Source organism: Anas acuta, chromosome 1 (genome assembly GCF_963932015.1).
Source record: "Anas acuta chromosome 1, bAnaAcu1.1, whole genome shotgun sequence".
NCBI classification, from domain to species: domain Eukaryota; kingdom Metazoa; phylum Chordata; class Aves; order Anseriformes; family Anatidae; genus Anas; species Anas acuta.
The window spans coordinates 180,818,116-180,840,112 of NC_088979.1; the positions used below are offsets into that span (position 1 = coordinate 180,818,116).

At 41.6% G+C, this 21,997-nt stretch overlaps 1 protein-coding gene across 2 annotated transcripts in view; it reads right to left on the reverse strand.

Moving 5' to 3' along the window:
• Positions 1-21,997, reverse strand: part of FAM3C (FAM3 metabolism regulating signaling molecule C) — a 34,191-nt gene that overhangs the window by 11,547 nt on the left and 647 nt on the right. The window contains exons 1-5 of one of the 2 annotated variants that reach the window (XM_068669589.1): positions 18,660-18,813; positions 4,526-4,585; positions 1,857-1,961; positions 721-750; positions 411-534 (exon numbers count right to left, since the gene is read on the reverse strand). In XM_068669589.1, the coding sequence (XP_068525690.1) occupies positions 411-534; positions 721-750; positions 1,857-1,961; positions 4,526-4,538 (272 nt within the window). In that variant the 5' untranslated portion in view covers positions 4,539-4,585; positions 18,660-18,813. Of the gene's footprint in view, positions 1-410; positions 535-720; positions 751-1,856; positions 1,962-4,525; positions 4,586-18,659; positions 18,814-21,997 lie in introns of those variants that run through there. The other variant, XM_068669590.1, reaches the window with a different exon arrangement.

Here is a 21,997-nt window from a genome sequence, read left to right on the forward strand (position 1 = left end):
ACAATCCACAGCAGTTTTAGCTGATTACATTCAATTAGAAGTACAAAGAGTAATTACTTAAAAAGACAGTTGTGCACTGAATTACAATTACAGACACAAGAACAAGTTACTTGGAGGCAACACTGTATCTAACTGCGTGAAGTCTCACTACTCCACCAGTCTCTAAACCTAAAATAAATGGTTAGCTATCTTGCATGTATTAAAATTGCATATATTTCAGCATTTACTGCAGAGTATTAAATGTGTTTCATCAGAGATTATACTTCATTATAACTTAATTTTTTCATGTGGTCATACTGTAGGCAAAACAAGATCTGCAAAGAATCACTTAAATTAACGATTTTGTGCGCAGAGCAATCCAAGGCAAAGGTTGAAAGAGGTATTTTAAGACAACAGGTAAAAATACTTACACATTATCTTCTACACAAATTTTAGGTCCAACTACATTTGCTGCTCCACTTGCCATTTTGAACGCAAAATGCTTTTCAGGACAAGCTTTAGAGATCCCACATTTGTATCTTGGAGGTTTTGTGGCTTTCAAAAGAAAATAAAACAGAATTTTAGAGAAAATCAGGAATTTAGGAAAATCAGGGAAAGAGGAAAATTACTTTCTGATTGCATTTGAAGTGTAATTAAGACTTTCCAAACGGAAAATTCAACATTCTTTCTACTATTAGTGAAAGCAAGTCACAGCAGTAACACATGCACATGAATACTCACAGCGTGCAGCTGCATCCAATGCTGATCTAGCTGAAATGCAAAAGAAAGTTTTACAAGATGTTACTATTAAAATGTCATCTGCTATAAAATATCCTATAAATTTAAAACTTTTCAATGCTTCTATAAAAATAGATTGGTTGAAATGAAGTATCAAATACATATGAACACTATGTTACAATATAAAAGACATTAATCTTTACATGGTAGAAAAATGAAAATAGTCAGGGAACACATTTAGAAGAACTATCTTAATTTATGGATTGCTGATTAAAATAAAAAAACATAGAGATAAAAACTCAGAACAACCAGGGATCTGTGGAGGGTGGGTGCTGAAGTGAAAATAATTCCTGTCTTGCAACAGGATTTGAGCCAGTCAAAATAAGTGCTACAAATCAGAACCTTCACAAGGATGTGATTCTTTTCATTCAACCCTGCAATTCTGCAGTTTAGGTGTATTTGAACCCTATCTTTCATGACTCCCTTTCTCAGGATGGGAAAGGACAGCACACATATCTACAGTTCATCTGTAATACGTAATGACACCTCTCTTCAGTAATTATTAATGATGCCACTGGTGACCGGTTCAGATGTATGTCCACACTTCAGTAAGCCGTGTTAAACAGCATGAACCCTATCCATGTGCCCAAACTGAAAAGTCCCTTTCAAGATTTGGTTCAAAACAAATACCCTTAATTTTACATCATCTAAGCTGGTAATTATTTTCTGCACAGAACTCAGCACATCTGAAATGTTTTGATTATTGTGCATGGCAGTGTAACTACACAAACAAACAAAAAATCCCACCCAAAGCACAGAATTTTGAAGTGCATAAGCAACAGAAAGGCAGAGTACAGAATTCCCGAGATATCATTCAAGTCACAGTTTACAAACCCAGACTGTGACTGTTATTACCAGCAAGAAAAAAAAAAAAAAGGGTGAAAATGTGTGCATACTTGGAAGGTGAGAGAATCAAACTGATTAATGAAGTAGGTTAAGTTCATATGGACAATAGTATTAAAATACTCAAAATTCATAAGAGCTTAATTCAAGCCTACAGTAAAAGAATATGCTATTCTTGATTACAGCTCAAATAACTATTAACAGATGGTAGCAGTAAACAGGGAATTATCACTTACCAAATATGTGTCCTAAGTTTGCTTCCATTTTTATTTCCAACACTTGAGATATGACATAAAATGTCAATAAAAATATTGCTACAACTACCACCAACTTCGCAGCACCTATTCAGAAGTGGAGAAAAAAACAGTTTTTAAAAAAATTATCTGTAAATGACAATAATAAGTTTATCAGAATCAACTACATGTGAAATTTGTATAGTGTGACATCAAGAGGAATTCAGAAACACAATGAGGAACTGTGGACTCACCAAACAGTAATCTGCATAAAAAACAACATCATGATGTAAGATGCAACTGAGCCACTTCACCAGGTTGCTACATCAGATGAACCCTGCTCTCAGCCATGAAAACTCTCCTTGCTCTTTCTCCAATCTTCACGCCTCTCTGACATCATGGTTTACCAACACGCCTCAGCAACCAGGAGAAACCACATACTTCTCTGTGGAAACCCAGCTTAACAAGATGAACTTAGCTGATTTTATTGGCTGCTGTCCAAGTGGAAAGTCCTGCCCTCTCCATCCCACTTCCCTGTTCTTAGCCCTGTGTTTGCTTCTCACTGTTCATGAATACTCCCTTTCTTTTTTCCCCCCTCACATTGAGATACCTCAGTTTTAACAGATAAACCAGAGTGAGGGATTAGGGATCTGCTGATATAACATAGCTTGTCTCCCTTGGTCAGTCAGGCCTGAGCATTACGTAAAAATAATAATAAAAAAAAAATTACAGGCCTTCGACAAGAGTTAGAAAACTTTAACGATCTAATTTAAAAAGTAATAAAAAGCAGTTCCTCACCCCTGCCCCTTTTAATATGTTATGGTCTCAGATGGCTTGAAATTTTAACAAGCTTAACTTACTCCAGTGCTGAGCAGTCAAGCCACCTCCAAGAAAAAGAGCTGGAAGAACACAACCACAGCGATTTAAATCTGAAATGGAACCCTGCCATTTTCTAACATCATTTTCAATATATTTAAAAAAAAAAATCTTAGATTCTTGTAAATTAATGACTGTCAGAGATGTTAGGTGAGGAAGTGTCTGCTTTATCTCACCTTCCTGTCTCACCTCAGTATGTCAAACTGTTTGAAAGAAGCAATACTACGGCACACTTTTATTCTCAGATGGCCATCCAAATAAACTGTTCAGAAAAAAAAATGCACTCCTGCAATCTTAGATGAGGCTGTTCAGAAAAGCTTAAAATAGACAGATTACTCAGCCTTCAGAAGAATTAAAGTTGTTAATCAATCCTTCCAAAGGCTAAAAAAGACAGAATAAGAAAAAGACTTTGTTTGCTTGCAGTTTGGACTTCCTCTCCCATTTCACATGTGTGAGTTTATACATACTACTATGTTGGAAAACACAGATAGAAACTTAATTTAAAAACATTACACTGGAGCTCCAAAGATAAATGCATTTGAAGGGAAACAGATGATTGGAACATAAACTAAGAAGTGGAAAAGAAAGGGCTTCAAAGCAACATTTGCTCAAAAAGACAAGATGGTACCAGATTTTGGAATGAGTCACATAGCGAGTGGTACTTGAAAAGCATGCTGTTTCAGTACATGGTAGGCGAGATGAACAAGTACTCAGTATGAGTATTAACCTTCCTCTCCATCTATAGTCTGACCCTTCCAACTGAATTTTAAGCACTCCCTTTAAGTGGGAGGTAAGAAATCTCCTTGAATATTCGTGTAGTATTTGAACCAAAACAAACCTGTTTGCTACAGGTTAAACATTCTATATGAACCGTCATAACTTTGTCTGTAGGTTTTAGTGACAAAAGTAGTTAGCTGGAAGACAAAAAGAGGTTGGGGAAAGTCAACCATCTTCCAGGTGATTTGGCAGTCTTCTAAAAATCACAGTATTCTCCCAGTTCTTTATCAGCTTTGCTTTAACAGGTTGCTCACAGTTATACTTACTGATATTCTGTAAGTACACTGAGTAACAACAACCTTAAAAATCAGGGCTAGTTTAATTCATCAATAACATTAACACGCAACCCTCTTGGAAAAGAGGATGTCGCTGTTTCCTAGGAAAGCCAAAAGGTGATCCTTCTGCAACACAACCACCACTACCACTTTTGATTAAAGTGCAGTGCATCAGAACGCAAATCCCACTCAACTGCCACACAGATGTAGCAGGCTATTCTACTGCAAGAAAGTGTCTAAAATAATATTTTCTTATAGTATTATCTTTTAATAACAGCTGTACCTTCTGTCAAGTCAAATCAGCTTCTCAAACACTGTACTGAAGTAACACACCTCTACTAAAGGCTTTTTATAGCTTTCAACCTCCTCATCACCATTCAGGAAGCCATTACGTTGTAGAAGTGCACTGAACTTTTGGTTGCAGTGTGGGGCAGAGAAGAAATTGCATAAGCCATCAATTGACCATTTCCTTGCTCCTTCATCATCTTACAGTTAGCAGCCAAGTTAGATCAGATCACGATATCGTAAACTGTCACTGCAGATCAGCTGAAGGAAGTGTTGTAACCAGCTGTTTGCTTTTAAACTATCCCAAATTCCAAAACAGGTTCCGGTTAAATAGAATAGCAATGCTTGTTCTGCCAATTATGCTTACTTTAAAACCTTATATTATCATCACAACTTGTTACTGCTGTCTACAGCTTGTTTCACAAGTGACAAAAGTCTGATTTCAGCATGCATGCTTACCTGCTATTCTCATCTTTAATCTTCAGCCAGGAAATGGTACTAATGCATTAAAAAAGCCACCTATGGGGGGGAAAAAGAAGCACACCATTGCAATTAGAGCCAAATTAGCACTTTTATGAGGAGTTAACTATAAAAACACCGTGGATTTTCTAACCAGTAGTGATGATTGCACAATATAGTTAAATCTTCATACTAACAGTAAAGAAGAGTCATGATGGATCTCTGATGTATCACTTTCATTTGTTACTCCATGAAACAAGCCATCTTAAAACCATTACTTTCGTTTCATCAAATCTACTACAAATTATGTTCACTTTCAAGCCTTTAATCTATGGCATAAGTATTTAACAGAGCTGTATCTAAGCAGTATTTGATTTCTTAAAGCTACACATTAAAAGCCAGCAATTGATCTGCATTGCTCCAAAATCCTATTGACTTTTTGATGTTAAGTTGCTATTTGGTAATCTAACATAACAAACCATACCTTGGAGAGAAAAGATATAAGCACTTGGTTCTCTGGGATAAGGCATTCAATGGAACTGCAAGACCCATGTATTACAGAAATGCAGTAACACATCTGTCACTCACAGCAGCATCCAGGAGATTCACGTTATGGCCAATGGTGGCAGAAGCAACAATGCTAGAATTGACTATTTCAGGGTAAGCTAAAAATCATTGCCTAGAAGCAAAAGCAACATAAGTACTCAAAAGTTTCTTGTTAGAAGAGCTTGCCACCGCATGAAGTCAAAGATGCCACAGCCTACATGGGCTCTCCTCAAAGACTACCACCACCACCTCCTCCTCCTCAGCATCCCTTGTGCTCTGCCTACAAGACTGCTGCTGCTCTCTCTGGATGATAACACTGTCCTCAGCCACACTAGGCCCAAACCTCACTGAGCTGGGATGTCTTCTGTGCCAAGCCTCCCCTTACTCCTGATTCAAGCACAAAGCAAAGCAGCTAACCGCTGGGCACCCGCAGTGCTGACGTGGTATCTGAGCAAAGCACGTATGGCGAACACCATATGGTCTTGTGGTCTGTCACGGTAGCCTACCACAGGGCCACTGGAAACACTGCAAAACCTTTTACAATATTTAGATAGTTTAAGCATGTAAACATTTATTTTTTAATGAACCAAAGTGAGATTTTGGTTGGAAGCAGAACAGTTCAGGTAGCATACTCCATCTCCTCTGTTATTATGATCATAAGCAAGGAGAGCTCTCGGTTACTTTCAGAAATCCATGAGGCATTCAGACACGGAACACTCTGTAATAGTAAAGGAAATCTGTTTCTGAATTTGCATTTTCACAGAATCACAGAATTTCTAGGTTGGAAGAGACCTCAAAATCATCGAGTCCAACCTCTGACCTAACGCTAACAAGTCCTCCACTAAACCATATCCCTAAGCTCTACATCTAAACGTCTTTTAAAGACCTCCAGGGATGGTGACTCCACCACTTCTCTGGGCAGCCCATCCCAATGCCGAACAACCCTTTGGGTAAAGAAGTTCTTCCTAACATCCAACCTAAAACTCCCCTGGCGCAACATTAGCCCATTCCCCCTCGTCCTGTCACCAGGCACATGGGAGAACAGGCCAACCCCCACCTCGCTACAGCCTCCTTTAAGGTATCTGTAAAGAGCAATAAGGTTGCCCCTGAGTCTCCTTTTCTCCAGGCTGAACAAGCCCAGCTCCCTCAGCCGCTCCTCGTAGGACTTGTTCTCCAGACCCCTCACCAGCTTTGTCGCCCTTCTCTGGACTCACTCAAACACCTCGATGTCCTTCTTGTAGCAAGGGGCCCAAAACTGAACACAGTACTCGAGGTGCGGCCTCACCAGAGCCGAGTACAGGGGGACGATCACCTCCCTAGCCCTGCTGGTCACACTGTTTCTTATACAAGCCAGGATGCCCTTGGCCTTCTTGGCCACCCGAGCACACTGCTGGCTCATATTCAGCCGACTATCAACCAATACTCCCAGGCCCTTCTCTGCCTGGCAGCTCTCCAACCACTCCTCTCCCAGCCTGTAGCTCTGCTTGGAGTTATTGCACCCCAGGTGCAGGACCCGGCACCTGGCCTTGTTGAACTTCAGACAGTCAACCTCAGCCCATGGGTCCAGCCTATCCAGATCAGTCCAGATCATTTTACTGCATAAGTGATTGCACTTACTGCAGTAAAAAACTATTGGCATTCACTGATGACGTTGCATCACCTACACTAAGGCTGAACTTGAAAACACGTAAGAAATCATCACTTTAATTGCAGTAGCTGTCCCGCACCCACCTATCACAAAACCTGCAGCATCCCTAATGCTCTGCACTCCTATATTGTGATTCTGAATACCAAAAATACTATCTTTAGAAATTATTTGAAACATGAACAAAAAGTCAGGAAACACAAATCATTTGAGAAGATCACCAAAACCAAATGCAGTAGTTCTCAGAGTCTATGCCAGGGAGGAAAACCTGAGATTATACAAACACTTTTTCCTTCACTTAATCAGAATCTCTAAGTTCAATCATTGGTGCCCAGACCCTCTTCGCCAAAAACACCATCATTATGATTTAGTACTTTAAAAAACAAAACAAACAGCTCAGCAGAGAAAATAAAAAATAAAAAAAACAAGAGATCAAGTATAGAAATATTTATACTCCATGAGAATTTGAAAAATAAGTATCAATGTAAAAACTGAAGAGCAGACAAGTGTCTTTGAATACTAAGGTTATAGTACAAGGGAAATTTCATAGCATACTACGGACGCAGTATATCCATTTTATTTATGCCCACATATATTCTATATTCTACAGACACTGAATCTTCTTCCAGTGGAAGACTTATTGTATAAAAAGGTATAAAGGACCATGGCAGGGCATTTTACACATGATATACAATGCCTTATTTCTATAGGCCTGCACAAGCAGAATCCACAACATTCATCTTGCTTCCATTTCTGCAGTGATGTTACACTGTTAGAGAAACACCTTCAAGCAACAAGACAAATGATTAAAATCAGGGCCCAACTGATATTAGAAACTCATTTAAAAGTTCACATACAGAACTATTCTAAGCTCTCTTCTCTTCTCCCCCCCCCAAAAAAAAAAAAAAAAAAAAAAAAGAACTAGCTCAGACTCAGATGCACAGAACCAGCAGAACCAGCAGCAACAACCTTCTTTCAAATGCTTTAGAAATTAGCTTAAAATCCCACCACCACCAAAACAAACTAAAATAAACTAAAAAACACCACCACTGTTTTTGTCCTTTTTGACACAACATCCAATCAAGCAAGGACAGTAGAATTACAACCGAAATATCTTGTGGCCTTACAAACATCTGATAATGTAAGTAATCACTTTGTTACTATGTTAACAGGGCAGCCAACAGGCCCCTTATTTACCATGTTTAGCACCCAGGAGGTGCAGCCTACATGAGGATGCACAGGCGGGTGAGTAAAGCAGATCCCTTTACAGAAGTGAGAGACAGGGGAGCACCGTGAAACAGGCAACAGAAGGGATCAACAGCTCTAAAAATGGGGGTTTGGGGATGCACTGTAGTACACGACTGTGAAATGTGGAATTTGTTTTTCTTCAGATTTTCCTCAGTGCAGAACTCATCAGTCCATCAGGCAAGGTACAAAACTGGAATGGTGGAAAGATACCAATAAATCCCTCACATGCAGTACCGAGGTTCATGAAATAAAAAGGTATCTGCAGAAGAACGTAAAACCAGTGCTTTCAGATGCTGGTTTTTCTCTGCTTCATGACAAAGGAAGTTATTATTTCCCAGGGTGGTGTATTGGAGTAAGGGGTAAAAACTGCAAGTTTACATCTACCATCCAGGTGTCCCAACAGAATAAACTCTAGTTATAAATAGTGCAGTCACATCTCTGTACTTGGCACTCACCCACAAGATGAGCACCACTGTGATTTCCCCATATTCCACTAAATTTCTAATATTCCTACTTTATCAAAAGGAATCCTGTGCAACTTGTAATGATGCCAGAGGAACACGCTGTCCTCTTCCTATGATCCCACTCAGCACTAACGGTGCGGATGTGTCTTCTCTTCACAACAAACACATCTGTTGAAGACTTTTTCCTCTTGTAGGGTCTAGATGACATTACACTTCAGCCAAAACCAGGCAGTCAGCACAGCTATGAGGATAAAAATCCAGCATGTAAAGGTGAAATACTGAATGGTACAAAACATGAGGGGAATGCTTTGTTAGTTAAAGTGATGCAAAATTTTTCTCTGAACTGACAGAGTATGATGTGCTCACTGAAAAAAAGTAGCAGAGAAACAGCAACTGGGCAGGAAGTTGGTTCTGCCGTATCTGCGAGTTTAGAAACCTCTTCCTTCAGCACAGAGCAGCGCATGGCTAACTCAACCCCTCTAGAGTAGGAACAAGAAGATAGCTCACTGAACTGGAGAAGCCGAGAACTTACAGGTTATAAACATTTTCTGAATGCCGGCATTTCATTGACCAGCACGCCGCATGGAGCTGTGCGTCCGTCATGCAGAAGAGAGCTATTTATTCTGGCTGCAAAGTACTAGGGAGTGGGTATGCAGAAAGACAGTTGGGAGCTGAGGTTACTGGTTGCTTTTTTCTCCTCCACACCCATCCTCGTGGATTGCACTTTGACCCATGGCAGGGGCAGTTTCCAGATGTTGTGATTTCCAGTGCCAAAGCCTTCCCAAGCAGCAAACTCTATGGCAGCAAAAAAAGCCAGACAAAGCTTGACATAACAGAAGAAACAAACATGAAACAGCAGCTTACAGAAAAAAGGAAGAGAGTAAAGCGCTTTCCCCAACTTCATTTTATTTTACCACTCACTTGGTTTCAGCCTTCAGTGGATTTCTGGTTTGCTGCTCCACTGCTTGATTAACTTGGGTGGGGATGACAGACACAACGCAAACCCGATGAGCTGAGGATATGTATTGACTTAGCTACTGCATACGTGCTTTTATATGAGAATGTAGCTTCGTTCAGTGGAGCAGCAGATAGCTGCTTTTAGAAGTAACACACCTCTCTTGAGTAAAGTCTGCCAGATACTCCACACGTGGAGGTTACAATATAACTTCATTTAGGAAAACGATCAGCTTACATTCCTGCCAAACAAATTGTCATCGTGCTTTATTAGCTGATATACAGTTTCCAACATGCAAATTGGATTCTTTCTGTGTTCATGTATTAGATATGGTAATCATATCAAGCAAGCTGTTTGCTTCCAAGAATCAGGGTGTAAAAGGAAACAGTGTCGAGTACAGCAGTCATTAAAATATGAACAAACACATAGAGGCACGCTGACAACGCTGAATGAAGTCCAGGTTTCTGTGCTGAGATGAAAGAATTGACCAGACTGAACTGAATTATCAGCCCTGCTCAATGCTCTTGCCCAGAGACAAGTGCTGTGGAGCGCATGATGCAGGGTACATTTAGGCACAGCCTCTGCCCTACTTACTGTGTTTTAAAGCTTTGGCCACTTGCAGTCTACTGCTGTTTTTAAGTCTTTTTTTTTGTTTGTTTGTTTTTTAAACAGGATTGCAATAAATGTTCTTGATGAATAATACGAAACAAATCAGTCTACTTCATTCCCATTTCCATTAGCAATTTGATAACGGGTGTAGATAATATTTATGAAAGACACAAGAAAATAGAGATGAGAAGCAAGAATTTAGAAGGTCACGATAATTTTGAATTCTGAGCATAGTAGATTAGAAGAAGGTCCAAATAAATCAGCAGTGGTATTTAACAAACCAGAAAGCAACACACTTCAAAAAGGACATCAAGTGCAACTAAAGAGGCAGCAGTAAAGAAAAGGATCTGAAGGAATATAGCAGCTAATATTAGGTTCGATGATGTGGGACTGCTGCAAAAACGGAACTGCTCGTTGCGAACTGCACCAGTAGGACTGCTGTGTGCTAAACAAAAAGCAATTATTGTGCTGTGCCTACGTGCCATCTAGACTTTTCGTTGAGACCCCGTATGTATTTTTGTCTAAATTTATCTTAAAGCATAATCCCCAAATGGCAGAGTCTAGATAACCGTTACGTGACCTAAATAAAACAACTAAAGGGCTAAAAGAACCAGGTTTGCTTTGCAAGGAAGCATGACAGCGAAGAGAGGAACACTGAACAGACACCCTTGCCTCTTACCACCAAGGTAGAATTTAAAAACTGTTTTAAGAGATGCTGAGATGGACTTCTTAATATCCACCCACTGCTGTCTGCCTAATTGTAGACAAAATGATTAAAAAAAAGTCCTAACTACAAGGATAAACAAGGAAAAGAAGATTGTGAATCATCAGACAACTCCAGAGAACTGAGAGAAAGGCTTCCGTAACCGAGGTAGTCCACGAGGCGCGAGTTAATGTCCCATTCACTATCACCCCCATATTTCTATCCGCTTATATGCAAATCTGCGCACAGATTTAAGTAATACTAAATGCTTATCAACTTGAGATGCTTTGAATTAAATTCAGATGGATTTTTTCTCTCCCCTAAACAGTACTTAGAAGATTGTAAATTTTTGAAAATGGTCAAATAACATTATCCCTCTTTTTATCTACTACATCTGTCAATACGCAGAGCATTACCAAGCATATCTCAATGCTATCTATAGTGTTACCAAGTACACTGAATGACAATTAGATAAGCTTTCAAAATTGATTAGTACTAAAGAGAAAAAAAAAAAAAAGGCTTGAGCAGTTTTTGTTTCTGAGCCACAACTAGATTAGGGTAGTGTTTGCTTTCTGCAGCACACACCGCCTTCCTCAGCACTCAGCAGAGGCACGTCTTTTCTGCCAGAAAAAATAGAAGAAAGCCATTTTACTTTTTCATACCTGGCAAAATTCAACCAGTGAAACAATGCTTTGTTTAATCCAGCCTCTGTTAATAGGTATTTCAGTCTGCTGTCTTCGAGCAGTTCTGAACGGTGGTGGTTTTCTACCCAAAATTACAGTGATTTACACAGTGAATCTGATATTTCAGGGATAGCGTTAGCTATTCTTATCTGAGCCCTGGTTTTAAACCAGTGGTTGAGCCAACCTGAATTATACGCTGTGAACCAAACAGCTGAGACTGTAGAAATCATTCCAAGTCTAAATTGGAGAAGGAATCCAAGCTTCCAGTATAAGTTGTATTTAAGTACAAGATGCATTTCCTTACCAAGATGATTGCTTATCCTTCTGCTAGAAAGAGGACAGCTTTTCTGCCACCTTTACAAAATTAAATGAATCTGAAACTGAACTTACAGCACTGAGTGGCAGACATTGAAAAGCATTATATCTTCAATAAGTAACTACTGAGTTTCAATTTTACTGTATAATCATTCACCATTTGTGTCTTCTGATAACACAATCTCTGTTCTGAGACGTGTTGTTTTTTTCCCTACAGTCACTCCTACATTCATAGGAGTTCTTCATGATTATGGCAGAACTCCACACTGGCAAAAGGTTTGTCTACACAGAACACCTTCTGGACTTGTGGATTAATATATTTTTTCTCCTTAGAGACAAAAATTATCACAAAGTGCAGTTATGTACAAAAATAATAGCTTCTCCTACAAAAAAAAAAAAAAGAAAAAAAGACACCATCTTAATTGTATTCTTCCATATACGTGTAAGATTCAACTTGGTTTTCAGACAACACTGAATTAGACCCAAAATGTTTGGTTGTTAGAACAAGATTTTACTTTACTTCTGCCAACAGCAAATGAAACCCAGACAAGTTTAGCACATGAAGCCAGAACTTACTCCAAAATTAAAAACAGGACATGCAAAAGTAGCAGACTTACCTATGTTGCAAATACTGGTGTGTGGTTTCACTTCTAAGAATGGAAATACACATGAGAAGAAATGTGACTCTGCAGGAGTGTTTTGATACCTGATGTGCAAAACAAACACTTCCTAAAGGAGGTACCAAATTACTGACCATGCACGCTTCTTCTGCTAGTGGCATCAATGCAGTACTTCCATCTTAGGCAATGCACAAACCTCAAATCTCAAACAGGAAAAATCTCCTGAACCCTGGGAAGCCTAAGATAAAAGTACTAGGGCACTCTTCCCACTAAGTATGAAAGTCAACCCATGTTCCTCTTGAAATTAAAAGAGCCTCATAAAACAATCTGTTTCCAGAGCACTAAGAACTGACTATTCTCAATCTGTACTTTGAAGTCTCTTCCCAAATATTACACAAAATTTACTGGGCCATATATATGTCTGGTTTTAGTTATGGCCCCTAAAAGCCATACTATTTAAACACAAGAAAGTCAACTGTCCCTGAGCTGCTTCTCTTCATTAAAGAGAATATTAGCTCTTGTATTTCAAAGGGTTAGATAAAATTACATAGAGAAATTCAGATAAAGTTGTCATGGGCAAACTGCTGAGCCTCACTCACTTCCTTTCAAACTTCACCACAGAGAAGTGCGTAAATCTCAAAGGAGTTAAAAGAGAGAAGGCGAATTTTAACATTTTCTTCTCTCAAATGACAAACACACTATTTTGTAACTGAAAAACTGCTGCAATTGCCATTTCAAAAGTCCCAAACTACTGATTTATTGTTTTTGTTGGCTTTGGTTGTTGTTGTTGTTGCTGTTTTTATATATATAAAAAAATCACTACCTTGACTTCATAAGACAACAACATTGGTACAATCTTTCCACAACTGCAATGAGGAAATAAAACTTAGCAATGCTTCTATCAGATCACCACGTCTCACTGGAGACAACATGTTGCCGTAACACATATTTCAAATGTATGGCTTTCACATCTTCCTTTCAATTAAAAATATATATATAATCTCAAGCCTTTTGTCAGAATTCTGCCATGTAGGGGGACTCTCAACAGAACTTCCATACAGAAAGGTTATGGGTCGGAAAAAAAATTCTCATACAAATGAATACTATGAGTTGATATAACCACACAAGACTGCCACAGAAATGCATCTGAGGCTATGGTTACAGCACAACACTTCACGCTGGGGCCTGTTTTGAACAGAGCTACCAAGAAAGCAGAACAGAAAATCATCATCTTATGGGCGAGATTCATATACTGCACAGAATACCACAACAACCTCACCACAGAGCTGCACATCGATGCTGCAGACAGAGCCCTACAGGGAGCTCCTAAATATTTCACGAGGCAGACAGCACCAAGGGTAATGACAGCAGCAAGGGACACTACCACAATGCTGCTGACACAAGAAAAGAAAAAAAAAAAAAAAGATACTACTAATCATTTCAGCTCCTTTAACAAAAGGTCAGCATGATCTGAGGAGGCTGGATGTTGGGGAAGAGTTTTAATAACCTTTGCTCAGTAGAAAGCTGGGATGTGTCTGAGGAAAGCACGCCAAAGTGACTGCCACGGCCCTGAGTGCTGACGGTATCTCTCCTTCCTCTTCCTCTACGGGATAAAGAAACCCCTGCTCCACCATGGAGCCCCTTCTCATCTTCTCACCTGCCAGGTAAGGCTGCACTAGCTTTGGCCCTTTGCCGCTGGTCGAGGGGAGCACCCTGCAGAGAAAGCGTCAGGTGTGGGCTCTGGGGAGAGGGTGCAGCACAGTAGGGCTAACATGCAGAGGCGTTACAGCAGGCCTACAGGCCCCACATGCTGGTATCTCGTATGGGAGATGCCTGACTGCTGCCAGCCACCAACCCGCCCCTGCACGGCATGCTTAGAGCCACAGTACTCCTGCAGTACAGGTGAGCCCTTGCTGCCGGTCCATATTAGCACTGAACAGACCACCACTTGTGAAAGATGAGGTGGAACACGCTTAAAAACAAGAGGAAGTCAGTTATGTGGTCCCTTATGGCTCCATACTGACTCTCTTCTTCCTGTTCAAGATACAAAGAGACAACAAGACTAAGGGACTAGAGCAAGGATCCATGACCTAGATCCTGACTGGGTGAAAGCTTCCACCTACCAGTACCAAGCACACAAGCCATAGGCAAAATGAATTAATTTCACATAAAAATAAATCTAAGGGAACTGTACTCTTTTTACACGATATATACACTGTGTATTTTAATACTTAGTCATCAACAGGTGCACACCACGCAATCAGATTCAACAAGGTCATCATCTACACTTTGAGATTTTAAAATCTAAGGATCATCATCATAGCTTTGAGCAATATGGGAAAAGGTGAAGTTATGTTGGATAGGAATTACTGCATGTCGTCAATTTTTCCAAAGGTGATAACATGAAATAAACATTAGCTCATTTGAGGAAGACTATGCCTAGAGGACAGAAAGGTGCTTACCACTCACTGTGAGCTTACCACTGAGACCCTACACACAGTTTACACAGAGATGTTGATATGCAGTCCATGTATGCTGTAATAACCCTCTGAAATGCAGTGTTGTAAAGAATTTCTTTTAAACACCTCTCTGGAACATACTATTATAAAAGAAGTTCTCCAATTATTACAAAAACTCCTGTAATAAACTTCTGCTTGAAATGACTCAAAAGCAGTTTCAAAAGCATTCAGGTTTCACTGATGTTCAGCTGAGCAACAAACTAAAAGCCACAGCAGCTTCCTGAACTACCTCACCTGGTACTTGCAAAAATATTGGACTGATCTGAAAGCAGAAATAAACGTCTGGGAGCAGGTCAGAAGCTTTCTAATGGCAGTAGTACTAGCTTACACCAGCTTAAATGTTTGTGAAATGATGACAGGTATCTGATGATATCAAACAGATTAAGAAAAAAGCCTTTGCTGCTAGCAGATCATTTCTCTCTCATTGAATAAAAAAAACCCAACAACAACTGTTGAGAGGGTGGGAGAAGCGACGGAAGTCAACCAGCCACAACAAGAGAGTGTCTTACAAATAGAAAGGAAAACTGTAAATGTCACCTACGCTAATTAAGACTTTAACTGGACTCTCATGACATTCTCATGAGAACTACTGTGCTTTTGTACATATAAACACACTCTGCAACTTTCTCTCATTAAAACTGACTCAGCAGCTCTTTGGACTAAATGCAAGAGAGTTTGCTCCAGCGACTCCCTCTGTCCTGGTAGTCCTTCAAAGCTGCTTCACTCTTCCATACCCTCTTGGCACTGAACTGCAACAAGAGTTGGATAAAACTAAGTTGCAGTTCTGTCTGCAAATGAAAATACAAATTAGTTTTGTATGAAAGAAATATGGTGCTATATATTAGGAGTAAAATTACCCAAATTGTACTTATTGATAGCTCACTGTGAAAACTTAAGTGTGACTGAATTTCAATAAACCTGGGTAAATCAATATTCAATACTGGCATTAATAACCTGGGCTACTAAATAGCGGTATGCTTTTTAAATTTGTAGATAAAATTAAGTCACAGGAAGATGCAAAAAAAAAATCAACAAATAAAACAACAAACAATAAATGAATAAAGGGCAGAATTAAAGACACAAGTTATGCAAAACAAGACTTATTTCCTTCAAGAAAAAATAAATCTAAGTCCTCCCAGTATCCATATACCATTAAGAAAACCATGATGAGGCTCTGCTTGGATTCATGGTTAGACACAACTTTTTAGAAGATGAAGTTGGAAGCCAGGAGCACCAAAGCATTGATTGTAAATGTCTGAACATCCATCCAAGTAGAAAGTTCTGGTATTGAAGAAACAAGGTTTCAAGCACCACTAGCAGTTTAAAGTTATTTCCTCCTCTCCACTACCATGTCACTAGGCCTCAGGTCTGAATAGTACTACAAACCACAAAAATTTAAGAGATAAATTGGGTTTGGTTGTCAAGATGCTACAGACCCACTCATCATTTCTCCAGCCCCGGTCATGTCATTTCGCTCACTACGGAAGAAGAAAGCTAACCTAGTAAAAAGAGAATTAATGTATTTCAACCAGTTTAGCAGACAACTTTTTGGAGTGGTAGGGAGCAGAATACATCAGCAACAGGTTGCTAGATTTGCCCAGCCATCTCACAAAGTAAGACAGCAAGATTCTCGACATTATCACTACATTTTTCCTGAAGTAAACCTGAGAATTTATGAAGTCTTGGATTCAGATAAATATGATACTTCCCTGCAAGATCCTTCTAAAACACAAAACAACCAAAATAATTCCAGTGCTGCTGACAGCAAAATGATTGTCACAGGGTTGTACAGCAGGCCACTGGCAGAGAAAACATGCAGCTTTACAATAATTATACCTTAAATCCTAAGCTTCCTTAACAGATTTTTGTGGAAAAAAAATGAACAGACATATCACTTCTATTAGAGCTTACAGAAATACTGATCACTGATGTAAGCAGTAAGACTTGCAGTCCTTACACTCATGCATCAGCTGAATTCACTGGGGCTGCAGATTTAAAAAGTAGAATTTACACAGAATATGAATAGCAACTTCTACTTCAATAACTTGAATTTTAAGGAGAAAATTATCCATTATCCACTAGGATATCCATTTAAAGAGAAAATTATCTCCTTATCCACTAGGGATTCATCTTACAGACACCTAATTTTAGGCTACAAGGAAACCTGTAAGCAAACTGGTATTTTTGCAACTTACACAGTACCAATCTGTTTTGTGCTCTTACAACAAAAAAAAAAAAATCCATCTTCCAATCTTCCATATATTATGCTAATGTTCTGAGTAAAACCACAAACAAATTATCTGGTAGCAACTGCTCACTTTTTAAGCATTAGCTTGCCAGAGTTTCATTAAATTTAAACTTTCTATATTGTCACTCTTTTCTTAAAGCACTGAGAAAATTATCTTTAAATGTAGAGCTTCTATGCCCTAAATCACTCAGGCCGCACCTAGAGAGGCAAGACAGTAATTTGTGGGCAATGTGAGGCCACTTCATTATTTCACTCTATATTCTGCACTCTTCCTGGGTGACAGGGTCAGGGCTGTTGGAAACAGAATGGCCTGCAACAAACCAGGCTTCTCCTCCATCCTTAAGTGATTAGATGTTATTACACAACAATACTAAGCTATTAACTTGTTCAGAGTCTGTATCAGGCTTAAAGCAAGTTACAAAACTTGTTTCGCACACAGACAACCATGCAAGCCAAGAGATCAAGATCCCTTCCTACTGGACAGAACTGCTCTCTGGCTGGCACGGGAGGGGGAGCGTGCTAGAGAGGTTAACTTGTACTTTGAGCACCTTCAAAGGCTTTAAGAAAAGGAAACTGTGGACAAGCGTTAACCAGCTGTTTCTGTAGTGTTCTTTCTTCCTAAATGATTCTATTATTAGGATTTAAAAAAAAAAACGTTAGAAGGATCTGTCAGCTACCTTCACCCACAAAGAACCACTGTGGGTTCTAAGCCTGCGTGGAGTTATGGGGCACACAAAATGCTACAAAGAATGACTTATTGTATATATTTATTAATATATGTATAAACAGTACATTATATAAATATATGTAATATTAAAATATGGGTATTTCACATAAGCCTGGAGTTATTACACTGCCACTTAGCCCCTTTTAAATGTGAGAAAATAGAGAAAGAAGGGAGGGGAGTTACTCATCCTGTCAGCCGCTCAGCAAAAACATGACCGAAAGTATGACAGCATTTACCTACTGAATATGTGTAAGACAACTGTGTTTGCCGACTTTAAAACCTCAGAAGCCAGAAACGAAAGGAATACAGGCTCCCCTCCGCCAACCTGGTCAGTCTGTGCCTGGCTCCTGTAACGCTGCACGTTAACCGAGAGCTGAGCCTTGCAGCTCATCTGCCAACAAAGTCCGCGGCCCGATACTCGAAGGGAGAAAAGAAAAAAGAGAAAAGCGACACCTTCCCAGGCGCTATGCCCTCGGGAGGCTGCCCCGCCGAGACAGCAGCGCCGAGCCCAGGCACCGCGGCTCGGTGCCGGCTCCGAGCCCCCAGTACGGGGCTGAGGGCGGCCGCCAGCGCTGTCACCGTGTCCCGCAGCGACACACACGGCGCTGCCACAGCGGCCACAAGCCCCGAGTCCGGCGGTCCCGCGAGGGGAGGCAGGGAAGGAGGAGAGCGGGGAGCGAAGCAGCCCGGAGCCACGGAGCCGGCAGGGGACGCAGCGCGGAGAGGACGGGGGAAGGGGGCAGGGAGGCTCCGCCAAAGTTGCACCAACGGGGGAAGCGGGCGAGCTACCGGGACCACCACCACCACCACCGCCGCGCCTCGCACAGCCCCGCGGAGGACGCGGGCCCCTACCTGGGCTGGGCGGCCACGGCCACGTCGCGCAGCCTCTCCCCGGTCCCGCTCAGCGGCCGCGCCGCGCAGGCTGCCCCGGCCCGCCCGCCGGCGACGGAGCAGGAAGCCGAGCGCCGCCGCACAGGCTGAGGCTGAGGCTGAGGCAGAGGAAGGCGCCGAGGCGTCGCGCCCGCCCCCTGCCGGTGGCGGACTGGGGCCGCATGGCGCCGCCCCACAGCCGCGCCCCAGGACCGAGAGGGGCAGGTGGTCGGGGAGGCGAGGTGCTGCCCGTCAGGGAGCGAGGCTGCCCGTCCCCACAAGGCCTGCAGGCTGTCCCTACAAGCACTGCTGCCCGTCCCCACAGGGCAGGCTCCTGCGGCAGCCCAGAAGGGTCTCCTCAGGGGGCCAGCGTGGTGAGGCCGAGGCTGCTAGGAGCCAAACCTAGGGCGTGCTTTGGAGTCACATGTGCCATGAGGAGATTTGGAACAGAGAAACCGTAGTTGGTGTGTTGTGGACCATTTTGCATATGCTCAACTCTTCTTGACTACAACGTTTTGGATAATTCAGTGAAATTCTGTATTCAAAAAAAAAAAAAATCCCCTACATCTGTACACCCACAGACATGAATTTACAAGGCCAAGTGAAGAAAATGTGTTAGGCACATCTGAAATATCAGCCCAGTGACACAGTCTAGGAGAGAACAGGGAACAGTCTGGATGTCTGTTTTCCTCTCTGTCCCAAAGCAAACACAGTAATCATATCTTCTGAGATGGAATCATGGAATCACAGAATCACAGAACAGCTTGGGTTGGAAAGGATCTCAAAGATCATCTACTTCCACCCCCCTGCCATGGGCAGGGATGCCACCCACTAGATCAAGTTGCCCAGGGACTCATCCAAACTTGTCTTAACACTTCCAGGGATGACAACTTCTCCTGTCAACCTGTTCCAGTGCCTCACCACCCTCTGAGATAAGACATTCCTTCTAACATCTAACCTAAATCTTTAGTTTAAAGCACTCTTTTAGTTTAAAACTACTCCCCCTTGTCCTGTCATTATCTGTCCAAGCAAAATGTTGCTCTCCGTCTTTTCATAAGACCCCTTTAAGTACTGAAAAGCTGCAATGAGGTCTTCCTGTATTGGAAAGATGTTATAAGGTCACCCTAAAACCTTCTTTCCTCTAGACTGAACAGTCCCAGCTTTCTCGGCCTTCCTTCATAGGAGAGCTGCTCCAGCCCTCTGATCATCTTCGTGGCCCTCCTCTGGACCCACTCTAACAGCTCCACATCCTTCTTGTGCTGGTGACCCCAGACCTAGATGCAGCACTCCAAGCAGGGCCTCACAGTGGCAGGGCAGAGGGTGACAATCCCCTTCCTTCACCTGCTGGCTCCACTCCTCTGTTCATACAGCCCAGGACGCAGTTGGTCTTCTGGGCCGCAAGCATGCACTGCTGGCTCATGTTGAACTTTTTGTCCACCACAACCCCCAAGTCTTTCTCTGTGGGGCTGTTCTCAATGAGTTCTTCCCCCAGTCTGTGCTCATGTCTGGGATTGCCCCGACTCAGGTGCATCATCTTGCAAGACTTGATGAATCTCTTTAGGTTCACGTGGGCCCACTTCTCAAGCCTGTCCAGGTCCCTTTGGATGGCATCCCTTCCTTCTGTTGTATCAACCGTACCACTCAGCTTGGTGTCATCTGCAAACTTACTGAGGGTGCACTCAATCCCACTGTCTATGTCGTTGATAAAGATACTAAACAGTGTTAATCTCAAGACAGACCCCTGCGGGACACCACTCCTCACCAGCCTCCACTTGGATATAGAGACATTGACCACCACTCTCTGAGCGTGGCCTTCAAGTCAACTCTTTATCCACTGAATGGTCCACCCATCAAATCCATGTCTCTCCAATTTGGAGGTCAGGATGTCAAGTGGGACCAAAGTGGGACCATGTCAAAGGACTTACAGAAGTCCACGTAGATGACATCAGTCAGTCTTCCCTTATCAACTGATGCAGTTACTCCATCATAGAAGGCCACTAGACTGGTCAGGCACAATTTGCCCTTGGTGAAGCTGCTGCTGGCTGTTTCAGATCACCTCCTTGTCTTGCATGTGCCTTGACATTGCTTCCAGGAGGATCTGTTCCATGATCTTGCCAGGCACAGAGGTGAGGCTCACCAGTTTGTACTTCCCTGGGTCCTACTTTCTACCCTTTTAAAAATGGGAGTCATGTTTCCCTTTTGTTCAGTCACTGTGGACTTCACCTTACTGCCAGGAATTCTCATATATGGTGGAGAGTGGCCTAGCAACTACATCAGCCAGTTCCCTCAGGACCCTGGGATGCATGTCATCAGGCCCCATAGACTTGTACTTGTTCAATTTCATCAGGTGGTCTCGAAACTGTTCTTCACTTAGAGTGGGAGGGACTTTGCTCCCCCAGCCCTCATGTACAGGCTCAGGGAAATGAGAGACATGAGAAGCCTGACTGGCAGCACAGACTGAAGCACAGAAGTTGTTGAGTATCTCAGCCTTCTCCATGTCTGTCATTACCAGTTCTCCTTTCCCATTTATCAGAAGGAGAGATACCTTCCACCAGACCAGGTTGCTTAAAGCTCCTGCTTTCATCCAGCCTGGCCTTGAACAGCTCCATGGGCAGGGCATCCACAGCTTCTCTGGACAACCTGTTCCAGTACCTCACCCTTATCCATCATGTAAAAATTCTTCCTTATATCCAATACAAATCTACCCCATTTTGGTTTAAAATCATTGTTCCTTGTCCTATCACTACAGGGCTTGGTAAAAAGTCTATCTTTCTTATAAGCCCCCTTGGTATATTGAAAGGCTGCAGTAAGGTCTCCCTGGAAAATTATGATAAATCCAAATTTAGTGTTATAGAACAGAAAATGTATTTTCTACTTTAAAAAACAAATAAACAAAAAAACTGTTAAAATCCTCTGATCAGTAGGACAGACAGAGCAGATCTAACTGAGTTATTTCAAAAGAAGAAAAGGTAAATTCCTTTATCTGTCCTTAGCTATGCTCTGTGGCTGCTGTTTCTTTTTCATTTTCTGTTTCTCTTTCTTTTTCTTTTGGTGCTGTTCTTCATCAGGCCCCACCACGAGCTGTTAGAGGCAAGGAGATAATGCTGGCAGGACACTAACTGCTTTATTTTCTGGAATAAGATTTCTGTTGATGTAACTCCCTCAGCTGGACTGTTGCTGCGGTGTATATAGAAAGTGCTCAGGCAGCAGATAGGCAGACTCAATTACATTATTGTCAAACCACAAGGAGAGCACTTTTACAAAATCAGTGTGATACTTCTCTTCTTTGTAGAGAACAGAGCCTCAGCTAAAATATAAGG